The sequence below is a fragment of the Tripterygium wilfordii genome, chromosome 2, assembly GCF_013401445.1.
Source record: "Tripterygium wilfordii isolate XIE 37 chromosome 2, ASM1340144v1, whole genome shotgun sequence".
NCBI classification, from domain to species: domain Eukaryota; kingdom Viridiplantae; phylum Streptophyta; class Magnoliopsida; order Celastrales; family Celastraceae; genus Tripterygium; species Tripterygium wilfordii.
The window spans coordinates 7,744,170-7,758,200 of record NC_052233.1 but is presented as its reverse complement, the minus strand read 5'-3'; the positions used below and the strand labels follow the sequence as shown (position 1 = coordinate 7,758,200).

The following is a 14,031-nucleotide window of genomic DNA, read 5'->3' as shown; positions in this document are numbered from 1 at the left end:
AACGTGTCTATTCAACAAGAATTTTTCTTTAAAACGTCAATATACCTTATTGTATTTATTTATTCAAAAAATTAGTTAGTTGAGGCCCATAGGCACTCGTGCCATCATAAAAATGGAGTACAATTAAGAGGGATGAAAAAAATAATAGAAAAACATAAACCCTAAAACCGGTCTTATCGCTAGACTACACCAGACTAGGTCGAATTATTTCACATGCCTACATCCAAGCTACTAGTCGGAGTGATCAGGATGGTGTGTATCACCATGATGATCAGAGTTCAAAAAAAAATTCACATGCCACATAAATTTGTGTGTTAACATTACTCTTGAACTATATATAAAATTCCATGAACAAAGGTGTGAAGAAATATAATTTGACAATTGTTCGTGTAATAAGTCCCACATCGTTAAATGATGTGTGAACAGTCCCCTTATCAACAACTATGTTTTTTTTCTCTAGTTAAGTGAGTTGGGTCTTGACCCACTTGCTAGTCAGGAAGAAATAAAGCCGTGAGAGCTCTATGTATTCATGAGATCCGGACAAATCAGTGAGGACTCAATGTATTCACGAAAATCGAACAACTTAAAACGGATAATATAATTAGTTGTATGGAAATGTTGGATTTACAATAGTATAGAATCTCATATCAGATGATTAGTCACAAACTCACAAATGACTCATGTGCCGTCAGGCAAGCCATTACAAGGTATGGATGACCTTCTAGAACTATACATGTTTTTTTTTAAAAAAAATTGAATGTTTCTGCTTTTGAAGACACATATCTAGCTGGCTACAATCATTCAAATTTACTTTGGCACTAAGAAATATTATCTTCTTGCAATACTATTACATCAAAAATATATGATAGAATTGCTTGTTCCATGAACGTGTGACTAGAACCCTCTAGATATGATTATCGTGGTCAACAGTCAACTAGATCAAAGAACCAGAAGGCATACATTAGTGTCCGGAATGAAAAATATGGATTGATTCGAAAACGATAAATATCTCAACAGTTGGTATCTCAATTATCTTAACTCTTAAGTTGAACGTACAAAATCCAAATGAATTCGTGAGCTACACATATACCACATGATGCACATGAAATTCTGTGCGTAGAACTCCACTAGTTGGAATACCAATTGTTGGGATTCCTATCATTACTATGATTAATTAGCTGCCTTATACATATTGATGCCTCTTTATAAATAAAAAAAAGTGATTGTTCAGCCGTTCAGGTACCATGTGTGACATGTGTGAATCAAGATTCTCAATTTCTCATTACTCATATGTCATAAATTTCCAAATAAAATATGTCCCAAACACATAACACAATTAAACCAAATCAACTGTCTAAAAATTTACAAATAACATATATCATCAACAATCCAGAATTATTAAAAAGAATTATCTGTCATAATGAAAAATTATTTGTTCATGAATACAATCATAAAATCCAACAAAAATATTATAAAAAATAAGATGGCATCATTACATGTCTTCCTATTGTGGGTTCTTAACTTCCCACATCTACCAAACCTAACTTTCATTCTCCACTGTAAAAATCATATACCTGCAAGAAAGAAACATGTAATATATATTAGAAACATATAATAAATAACAAACATGTATTGTAAAACAGATAACATATTAGTTGAATTCATGGGCATGGTGGATTACTACCGTCCGACCACCAATAAAGGTTGCCGACCCACCAAAGAGAAGCGCTGAAGCACTATGATCAATCCCTAGTTATCATTCATCACAGTCAGCTACTGGTTCCACCAGAATTTAACCTTGAAGTCACTGTCACCATTGAAGTAAATTGCTCGATCCGACTGCTGAAGTGTAACCCAGACTTAGGCGCACCATCCCCACTCATTGGCTAATTGGAATAACCACCAGAGGAGGAATATCCGATTTGGGTATCCAATCGAGAATATGAGAGTATTTTTGTCAATAAAATAAATGTTCATAACTTTTTGTCCTTTATAAAATATTCTTTTAATCTTTATGGACTTTATGTAACAAAACTTATTTGAGTGTACTTATTGAAATAAAACTTTTAATCGTGGGTTCTATCTCTAATTTTTCCTATTTTATTTATATATTTTTTAAAAGAAACATTTTTGTTTGTTTGTAGAGTGAAATATCCTTGCTCACCAAGAAAGACATAGAGGGTGATGTGTGCTGAATCTTGAATTGTTGTTCATGTTGGCATCTTTGTTAGCAAGTAATCACAAATTTGATTGCATGACGTTTTGTGAATCGCAGAATAGCTGGATGTTGAAACTTTTCTCAGTGAGTCTACTTGACCTGGGCTTAGCCCAATTATTACAGATTGGACTTTCGAGTAATGAGTTGGGCCAAGTTTTGACCAACAGAAGTTACATTCATTTAGAGTGACCGACTAAAGCCCTACATTTAACTGACAAGGGCCGACTTCTTATAGTCTGTCAAGTAATGGACCCTACTGACCAACACTTAGCAACTAGCATCTAGGGACTTCAACGCAATTTTATTAGTTCGCATTCAAAACATACCAGCAAATAGTAATCTCTTGGCTCTAATTTATAGGATACAACAACCCGGCTCAATCGTGTAATTAACTTTAACTTGTACTCGGATGATTAAGTCGAAGCTACACAAAAAATACCTACTATCTCCGCATAGAGAATATTAGAGATAGCCTTTTTTTTAGAGAGAAGTCTCTTTTCTTATTCACTTACGCTCGTAGGTTGAATCCATATCCAGCTCATCCTAATAGTTTATGTTGTGTTCTTTCTTATTGAGTGACATTTACTCTCTTACTTTTTCTATGTGGAACTTTAAGTTTTCCATTGAATTTGGGAGGTTGTAATTAACGATTTAAATATCATGAATAATATACTTAATTATATTAACAAATATAATTCATTCTTTATTATTTAAAATACACCGACAACAACGATCGTATTGGCAATCGTGCATTATATTATCAGATCAAAAATAATTCGACAGTTATTAGTTTCTATTTCATGAAAAAGCTTAAGATATGAACATATGGTTTCTCAGTTAATTAGACAGTGAGGGGTGCTCTTTGTTGAAATTTTCAACCCAGATACACTAATTATGTTGTCCGTCTTGGGCCACATGCCCGTACGATTTTATTTTTTTGAACCACCTCACTTAACGGTATTTGAGCTTAGAAAATGTCAGATTAATATATGAGGATATGAGCTTTGCTTATAAACCACTCGACTAAGTTATGTCAGAACGATGTGGGATACTTTAAGTCTTGACACTCTCAGAGTCGGTACTTAATTCATCTCATGCTTCTTCTGGTAAGTAAAGCTTTCCTACATTAATATTGATATTTCACTATATTGGAGAAAACACTATTAATAAACTATCGCATATTATTAAGTTTTTCAGTAGTCACTCTTAGAGTGTGTTTGGATTGAAGGATTTGGAGGGAAGATTATAGTAATGAAGTTTCTTTCTAATTCTCTTATTTGGATAGTTTAAAAAAAATAAAGAAAGGGATTTGAGGAGAATTGAGGGAAAATTTCTTCAAATTTTTACCAAAATACTTCCTCCCAAAATGTAGTCATTTGGAGGGAAGGGAAAGGAGAGTTAAGCTATCTATAAGTAAAAAACCTATTTTATCCTTGTACATAGTATTTAACATAAAAATAAGGATAAATTAGTAAATTAAATAAATTTTCTTTTCTTTTATGATGACTATCCAAACAAGAGAAATAACAAATCATTTCCTTCAAAAAAATTTTATCTATCGAAACATGAAAGAGGGAAAAACATTCTACATTCCATTCCATTCTCTAATTTACTAATTTATCATCATTTTTATATTAAAGTATTATATAGAATGGTAAAATAGGTTTTAACTTATAAATAACTTAATTAGTCATCAATTCTTTCCACATGATCCCATTTTGGGAGGAAATATTTTGACAAAAATTTAATGAAATCTTCCCATATAAACTATCCAAATAAGAGAATTGGAATAAAACTCCATTTCCCTTCCTCAAATACCTCCATCCAAACACACTAGCTTTCTTGCATGTTATTGCTGCTCATGTGCTGCTGAATATTATACTTCATTTTCTTTTTCATGTGGAAGTGGGATTTGTATTAAAATGGTCAAAAAGTTGCAGCAGCTGTTTATCTGCTTATTCAACTATATACCGCCATCATCACTGAAAATGGCTTTTCCAAACCAGTAGGGGTTGCATAGCTAGGAGATTTGTCTGTCATGCCATCTTGTCTGGGCGCTACTCCTAACTGGCTACTCTTTCATTATATTAAAGAATTTATTCAGTGTGTATATATATATATATGCGGGCTCTCAACATTAATTGCTTTGTGGTTTTGGGTACGTAGTATTGTTAATTCAAGTTAAAGAACTAAAAAGCGTCTCAACCATGCTAGCTGCTTCTTTTTCTAATAATAATAATAAGAAAAAAATAATCATCTGATCTTAGTATGAATCTTTTTGGCACTTTCAACAATATGAAACCGAAAGAAACAAACTTCCCGACAAGGAATCATTTTTAGGTCTTTTGGAGCAGCATTATTGGCATAAAAAAAACTACAAGAAACTTGGCATCTTGGCTGGACTAACAGCTTGAGAGTTTGGCGTTTGGTTCAGAAATATTGCAAGGGGATTTGATATAATTACGTACTGTAACTACAATTAGAATAAGCAAAATCCGACTCCTCAAACATCAACAAGGCCTTTTATGAGCTAGAGTGTTGTTGAGCAAGACGGCTCAAAGAACCATAATCACGTGGGTCTGATGTATTCAAAGTGAACTGATAATCTAAAAACGAACAATATTATTGGTGTGTTTGACTGAGAATTTCAATGATTCTAATACATGAATTCATTTAAAAAGAAAAGAAATCAAAGTTGCTATTATAACTACATATTTGTGTTAGGTTTCTCCATCATTACAGTACACGTACACAGCCAACTTGCTGATATTACTATCTATCTTACAACTTACAAGCGCTTACAATTAGAGAGATGAACATGTCCAAAGACGTAAAAGTGAAAATTAATCATAATGAAGTCAATTTGAGCATTAAAAATATAAAATAAGCTAGGGCTTCTTTTTTATTTTTATTTTTATAATTTGGTGGGTAACACACCGCCGACCGACAAGAAATCAAAGGGAGCCGTCCTTCCCACCTCTATGGGTTTTCCCTTAAAATCATTTTAAAAAAAAAAGGAAAGAAAGAAATGTTTAGATTCAGATTCTACTTGCTGTTTTATGCATTATATATAAAGATTTTGCTTTGTGATTGGGTAACATGCAATGATCGAGTAACATGCATGAGTTATGCAATGATTAGCGAAAAAGAAATCACTTTCAAAGAGTCCCACAAAGTCATGGGCAGTGCCTTTGATAGACAGAATGATGATAAGAAACTTCCTACTCATCTTCCAAGCGCCAATTTAGAGCTTGAGAATATGAATTTGAAAGAAAAAAAAAAATAATTTTGAACTAGTATTTAGTCTTAATTAGTTAGGGTTTGTTTAATTAGTTTGCAGCGGAATCGAATGAGTAATTGCGACCCAAATATCAACATTGGATATACCTAGATTGAATATTCTTTCCTATTCTACGAAACACAATCTTGAATATTCTTTCCTTCATATAGAATGATGAATCTCATTTTGGATGTTCCTGACTCGTCTCTTCAAGGACCTCTATGCATGTATTATTTATGTAGTCCAACTTGTCAAGTTTGATGGTGTTGGACGAGATACCACGTAAGTGGCAAAGGGGCTAAGTCTCTTGTCCCATACCGTCTCAAGAGAAGATGTGAACTATGGTATATAAAAGACCAAACTTCTTAACTAGTACTAAGCACTTTTTCTGAGCTCAAAATAGTATGGGTTGGTACTGGGTTTGGGAAGACAAAGCTATATGGGTTGGCCCAAAGCAGACAAATTGTTAGTTTGTTATATGGGTGTCTGTGGGCATGTGAGCTGCATGGGTGGGTGTTGTGGGCGTGTGGGTCGTACGAGGACATGGGCCCTTAAGGGGGAGTCTGTAGCATTTAGTTCGAGTGGGCGTGGCCACAACCTTCTACAGTGTCAAATTTGGTGGTGCTGGGTAAGCTACTAATATGGGTTGGTGCTAGAAAACAAAGCGTGTGGACCAGTAATGGGTTGACTCAAAACGAACAAATTGTTACTAATGCGGAAGGGTTGGATGTTACAGCTTATGAGATTCTGTAACATTCTCAAGTCGATAAGGAACTATAAAATATGTGACAAGAATACCTCTTCCATCAAGACAAATTTTATGGTCCAAGAGTGTTCTTATACTTAGATAGTGTTTGGTTCAACTTCTGTTGATAATATATATGTTATTTAAAATTATGTGACAAATTACGTGAATGAGTACTATATATTTCGCTTAAACCGAATAAATAAAGAATTTTTATTTAAAGAATAATTAAAGACTTATTTAAAGAGTTTTTTAAAAGAATTATATTATTTAAATCGTGATGAAGTTAATTAGTTCATTACTGTAACCTAAGCAGAAATAACCTCTGTAATGCTAATGCTCTCTGTGCACTTGGTGCTATGTCTTCCAACAGTACACTGCTATCTGATCTCTGTCTCTGAATACTGTCGATCATTTTTACTACCAATAACCCCATTTGAATGCTGGATCTGGCTCTATTAGTTAACTAGTTAGTCATTGATTTATTGTATTTTTATCGTTCAAAAGGAGTGCTCTGTTCCCCATTCGTGCAAGCACTCACATAAAATCAATTTATATTCCCATTAATGATTAATTAACAATGTAGCTCTCTTCTCCAGTCCTCACATCACATGGGAATTAATTTTATAGTTTCCTAAGGAAGCAGCATGCATGGACAAGCAGGGTTCGGACCCAATCGGATAATAAAGAATCAGGAATTGTAAGAAAGCCAGAAACAGAGCAACCTGGTCTGTAAAATAGTTCGAAAGGTTGACTATCTTGATCAAGGCTTAGAAATCAATCAATCAACGAACCATATTTACAACACACACTAGCTATGATAAGATTATAAAACACACCGGAATTACACATGATGATGACTATTAAAACACAACAAATTGAACAATTTAATTTAATGTTTTTTTTTTCTTTCACATAGGGTAATCTGACGGGTTGGTCGAGTTTGAATCAAGAAAATTGACCCAATTATCATAATCCTCGTCCTCTTCCTCTCCAGTACTAGTACTGTTGTTGTGGCTCCATTGAAGAAGTTGTGGGTTCTTTTCAATTTCTTCGTTCCTTGCAAATCGTCCCCTGATGCGCGGCCTGCTATCTGCCAATGTCTTCCTGCATTCGTACTGTATTTCAAAGGGGAAAAAACATTATTTAATGCAAAGAGCCGCCGACACAGTAACTCACTAATAATGAGTCAAAAGCCACGATGAAGATGAGAAGCTAATTATGCAATTACAACACTAAAGTTACTAAACTGACATAAAGTAGAGATATAAGGTATTGGTATTGCCAATCACGCCTTTGTTGAAAAAAAAGGGAAGAGCAAATGCTATAAACGGATATATATATGCCCATCATATCACACAACATTGACAAAAGTCACAATATATACTAATGCTTGACTAAATGACATTCGGACTTGACACTTCTTTGCTTGTCTTCTACTTGTGGTTCCATGGTTTCTCATCACCAGCCAATTGATGAGGATTTATTGCAACTACTCGTTCTATTTGGGAAGTTGGATGTTATTTTTACATGATAATTTGAGTACCCACTTTGCCAAACTAAATGTTGTAAAACATGTCCCCCGCAAACAACAAGATAATAGAGAAATATAAAGAACAATTGAAAACAGAGAGAAAAAAATGAGAAGAAGAAAACATGATTTACGTGATTCAACAAGGTGTCTACGTCCACAGAGCCTACAACTGTTTCAAATATAGAAATTTCAATAATACATACGGTTAGGGTTTATACCCTTTTATACCAAAAACCTAGATACTCGAAAATATATTTATACCACATACTAAAAATAACCAACTCACATCAGTAATATCGTACCATATCGGAGGACCTTTCACACAACTTACCCTTTCTTTAGAGCTTTCAGGTATTAAGTAATTATTCTAATATGAGTCATTATTTAACACTAACAAGGTTATGAGTTTGAATGGGAGAGGCAATATAATTCCCTAAAATAAAATCATGAGGGAAAGGTAGGAAATCCCATAGAGGTACTTCAGGGCGGAAAATCCCTTGGATGCTGAAACAACATCCACATATAATTAAGCCAATTAATAGTACCAGAATCATGAGAAATCGCTTCTACTTAAGTGTGCTAAGTAATTAGAGTTATTAATACATGCTAAAAGTAGTATTTAAGAGCGTAAGTACGATTGGATTTACACCTTAATTTTCTTGTTGAAGTTTCTCTGGGTCCTCTTGGTTTTATACCGCTCAATCCTCTCCTTCTTCTCCTCCGGACTGTAAGGACATGCCTTACTCATTGATTCTATAATCTCATAACTCTCGCTCGACAGTGGACTCTCCGACCTCCGACCATGCTGTATAAACCACATACATTCTCATAATTTAGTAAAAAAATAACATAATTGTCTCCAAATTAACAGTTTATGTGGGCATTTAAGTGATTTCACCTCCAAATCACCAGCACTGAAAACCCTCCTAACTGGACCGGTCTCTGTTTCCAGGTATTCCAAATGACAACGAAACCCATTCTTTTGGAGAGAATGGCTGCTGATACTCCTCTGCATGTAACTCGGACTCTGAGTTCCGAAACTAGCGAGCGAACTCGGCGAGTTGTAGCAGCTAGCACCAGACCCTGGCTCACTCAGTGGGTCGAACTCGGAGTAATCAGGTACGAGTAAGGGAGTGGGAAGTGGTTGTGACAAGGGATATTGTGACGGCGCCGTTAAGTCGACAAGGTCGGCGCGTGGAAAATTGTTACCATACATGGCGCGTCTAATCAAAAGGGTTTAAAGAGGGTTTTAGGGGATTTGAAGTGAATAATGTTTTGGGTGAAGAGCGTTTGAGTAGAGTGAGTACTACTTATAACCGGGAAGGAAGGAGGAGATGACGTGGACAATGACGTAATTTAAAAGCGTTGACCCTGCCTTCGTTTTTTTCTTTCTTAAACACCTAGTTTGGTTAGTGGTGGGAATGAAACAGAAAAGGGAACAGGAACGAGAACATGAATGGGAATAAGAATTCAATCAATTCCTACGTTTGGTTGCTCAAGGAATTGTAACAAAAACTCTGTGTTTCAATGTTTGGTATGTAGGAATTCATGGAGGAATGAAATGAGAATAATTGACAAATGATTGTATTACTCCTTTAACAAAAAGAAATATTTTGACAAATTTGCATAACATAAATTGAAATATATTTGACATAATTAAAAGGCATCAAGGTCATAATATAAAATCTACAAATACAAGACTAAAAGGCATCAATGCCAAAATATAAAATCCACAAATACAAGAGCTGTTAAAACATAAACTTAAATATATTCAACAAAGGAAAATTAATGGCTAAGATTCATTCATATGAACGATCAAGATCTCTTATCTAAGGGTCATTTTATAAATTCATTTGTTAATATGATTCTGGACAAGAACGAAACTTGAAGTTCCTAGGGGAGAGCTGGGAATGTGAAGTTCCTGTGTGCAAAGGAACTTTGTAATTCCATTCCCATGAAAGCTAGCAACCAAACACCGGAATTACCACCAAGAACGGAATATATGGTTCCATTCCCACCGGAATCATGCAACCAACACATCTTGGAGTTAATTGGAAGAGACAAGACAGACAACTCTCAACCTAGCATGTCCTTCCATTGAGTGAGCATAAATCTCGAACAATTAGAATAGCTCACATTATATTGATGACATGTAATACTGAGTCAAAGCCATGCGAATGAAAATGAAGCTCCTAACCCCTTCTCAAAAATAAGCCTAAAGTTCACGAGAACAAAAAAATTCCAAAAAATACTCGGTTCAAACTTCCGAAATTAACAACCAAAGCTCATAAATATAACTAACTTAGGTTGCTCTGAGAAAAGGCTTGTTTAATGGCTCAATTGTAAGTTGTTTATTTGGCAGAGAGTAGGATCTATATACAATATTTTACTATTGCAAATGTATTGCTGCTACCGATTCATATCATATCAAAGATCATACCCAACTTCAACTTGCATCTGACAAGAGAGTAAAAGTAGACCCTACCACTTACTCTTTTCACACTAAACAGAGCTGAGAGCCCCATGTGAAGACCACACACATTATATATACATATACATACATATATATATACACTTTGAATTATATTTGAAGAAGTTATACATGATAATTATTCACTTGTTTGACCTTGATATTTGAGCTAGAGAGTGTTCTGTTTGCATGAAAACATGTTTGATAAACAGAGTGCAATATTGACTAGCTCAAATCCTCCATGATTAATAGATATCAAACACAGATGGGGCACCATGCATGTGTGAATTATACCATGAACCATGAACAGGGGGACCTCAGTAGCATCTTCTAGTAATTATTGTAGGTCCGTGAGAATCATCTCTATCATTTCCCAAAAAAAAAAATAAAATGGTATCTTTCTATCAGTTGAGAAACAGAGGAATTGATGGGGATCAAGACTTATAGTGCACAAATTGATTTGTGCGCAAAAGTCAGTAATTATACACAAACTCAAAACGTTTCGGTCCTCGTTTGGTCAATAACCAAATTGAACATATATAGTTCGATCCAATAGGGACCAAGACGTACATACAATGTTATGTTTTGACAACCACGATTCCCACCCACAATTCCGACACACAAGAAAATGCCACTACCTTTGCGTATCGTATCTATCGATACGTTATGTTAATCAATAGTGCTCTTTTACCCTACTTCATGTCCTCTGTCTTCAGTGTAACACTGTTTTATTGTTGTTGTGGTGTATGCAATTGCTTGCATTGTAATGCAACTACATTAACAAAGACATTTACGACCAGTTTCATAAGACTAATATTCCGTATCGCATTGACACAAGAGCTCGTTTTCTGTGGCTAAGAATCAATAACGACGGCTTAGAAAACCTACTGCTCCTGTATACTGGAGAGACTGTATTCAATTCTTTGAATTTGCAATTGCATCGAAGTACTAACGAGTTTCATAAATTGTGGGGCAAACAGTGAAATCAACTCTGGCAAATTTTGTATGAAATGGGTTATTTTTAGCTCGAATTTTATGCTCTATATTTAAAATTATACTAGAAAAATGTGATCTTGAGTATCTAACTTTTTTTTTTGAAAAGAAGGTTATAGACCTCATTGTATTAGGTTACTCAATAAATTGAGTAACTGAGGCCCGTAGGCACTCGGGGCCACCATAAAGGTGGACTACAACATAAGAACTAAAAAAAGAACAAGTAATAAAACACAAACGCTAAACCATATATCGTCAGACATTGCTGTGCGACACCAGATTACACCACACACCGTCGAACCACTATCCAACGAGTCGACTCTACCGGGCTAAACCGGGTAACAAATACTAAACAAAAAAAAAACCACAGATTACAACTTGGATTTATAAGAGAGGTCAAACTTCTTCAACTATGAAAACCTCATCACTAAAAATCCAAATTTATGTCGCCGAAGCACCAGAAACGCCGATGATCGAAGATCCACGACAGATGGAGGAGATCGAAATCTGGAGAAGAAAAACCTGTAAAATCCTTATTCAAACATAAAAACATAACAAAATAAAACATATATGGGTGAAGAAAAATGAAGAAAGGGTAGATCTAACCCATAGGACGAAAAGAAGAGGAAAGAAGAGGGGGGAGAGGGGAGAGAAGCATAGAAGAAGAGATAGAGGCAGGGAGAAAAAAGAGAAAGGAAAGGGGAAGGAGAAGGGGGGTGGGGGGGGGGGGGGGGGTTGAGGAGGAGTTGCCTCCTACTCCTATCCCAAAGTTTTGCTAATTTTTTCTTCTTTTCGAGAGAGAGAGAGAGAGGGGACTACGAGTATCTAACTTTCCTAGCTATGTGTAATAATTAAACTTAGTCAACATTGATCATGAATTAATGACATGTATAACCTAATTACTATTAATTTATCACACCTTCTATCGTAATTAATACCAATTTTAGTTATCTCCCCCAATGTTGATATACAATCTCAAGCCGTCCCAGTACTAGATTAACTAGCTGTAAGCAAATGACTAACCATTGTTGACGATATTAACCATCATATCAACAACATTAATCCCTCATTTCCTCGGATATAGTCGTTCAATCACCTCTATTCTAAGTCCTAACCCACCCTCGAATCTGTCTATATTTGATGCAATCTGACGTCATAAGTATACTTGCTCAATTTTCCTTGTAGCTTGCGTCTCTTCAATCACTTCATAATATTCTCGAGACACTCACCATTTATGGTAATAGATCCAGAGCATTGAACTTTTCTCGGAAAAGATGAAACCCAAGGAAGTAACTCTGACACACGCACAAAATTCTCTAAACTCAGCCAGTTCCTGAGATCCTTACTTGGACAATAAGATTCATCCCCACTATAAAAAGAGACATTCGATGTAGGTAAAGAAGAGAAAAAAAAAAGCCTATTCACTAAATACTACACTTTTATTTGAGATGAAACATATGACTGACTTGATCGTCGGAACTTTCTTGGCCGGAACCACTCCAGCCAATAAACCTCTAACATCTCTTGTGAATTTTGTAGAATTATTGATGACTCTCATATATAAATCATTGATTGTGGAAAATTCCCCCACACTATGCTCTGGAGAAAATTCTTGCCCATAATCCCCTACATAGGAGGCAATCATGACGTCTTTTTCTTGTGTGGGAGAAGAAGAAACTTATTGGGAAAATAATGAGAGGAAGATGGGGTTTCTGATCTTCTACTACTAGGGTCTAGGGATGAAAAGTTAAAGCTTTTGACAACGAAATTGGGTGTGACCCAGCATCCTCTGTATATAGGCTTTGTGGGTTTGCAAAAATATGGTCAACAAGGCACAGTTATCGCCACTACAATTGAGTGACTTTCAGAACCATGTGGTTAATGTGCTATCAGCTTCAAGCCCCTTGACGATAGTTAACCCACAAAAAAAAGTGAAAGCAAATTGAGAACTATAAGGCTTAATTTTTTTCCATTTGTGGTTAAACAGTAGTTGTACAAAGTCTTATATATTCTTTCTTATTTTGGATTGTCAAGGGCGTCTTTTGTTCATTATGTGTGGTGAACAAATGACTGATGTGAAAAATAGAGAAATCGAAAATCAAAATCAATCACACAAGAGTAAATAATTTTACGTAGTTCGGTCAATCTTGCATACGGACGGTAATTATAAATCTTATTGACGAAGTTACAAACTCTCTCAAGAAGTCTTTTTGAATACAAGAAGTCGTTCTACTTACTAGAGTTTTACAATGAAATTATTCATAGAGCAGGACCCCCATTAGGGGGCGTGTTTCGCCCGCCATAATATTGATCGTGGGCCAAACAACTCCATTCCACCGTTCTAATATCAAAAGTTAGGTCATATAAAAAAAAAAAGTTCTATATTCTGTCAAATCTAGTTCCATTTCTATCCCATCGATCCAATCCTAAAATATTATGGTGGTGCTGAAACACAAAAGGCCGAAAGTGTTAAATCATTCATATACCTATTTGCTCTCTTGTTTTGGTTTCTTTACTCTCCTTTTCTTGTCCCATCCCATCCACCATGAAATTATGAGCATACAAAAAATTAAACAAAACCCCATATATATATATAATAGAAAAGAAAAGAAAAGAAAAGTTTCAAGAGTGGCCGCAACACCCGCCCCTCAACATGATTGCTGTGTTAATTTGGACATTTGACTTAGATTTTGTTGTGTGTAATATCATATTTTCCTAACTCTATCATTATAAATTCCCACATCAATATCAATGGTCATTTCAGTACACAATATAAGAGCATTGAACATGA

The 14,031-nt window shown here is 35.1% G+C and overlaps 1 protein-coding gene across 1 annotated transcript; it reads right to left on the bottom strand.

The window, feature by feature from the left end:
- Nucleotides 1–7,002: 7,002 nt before the first annotated feature.
- On the bottom strand, nucleotides 7,003–9,039 carry LOC119982709 (zinc finger protein CONSTANS-LIKE 3-like). The gene is made up of 3 exons (XM_038826216.1): nucleotides 8,676–9,039; nucleotides 8,427–8,582; nucleotides 7,003–7,361 (listed from the first exon to the last, which is right to left on the bottom strand). The coding sequence occupies exons 1-3, from the start codon at nucleotides 8,991–8,993 to the stop codon at nucleotides 7,155–7,157; spliced, it is 681 nt and encodes a 226-aa protein (XP_038682144.1). The 5' UTR covers nucleotides 8,994–9,039; the 3' UTR covers nucleotides 7,003–7,154.
- Nucleotides 9,040–14,031: the final 4,992 nt, after the last annotated feature.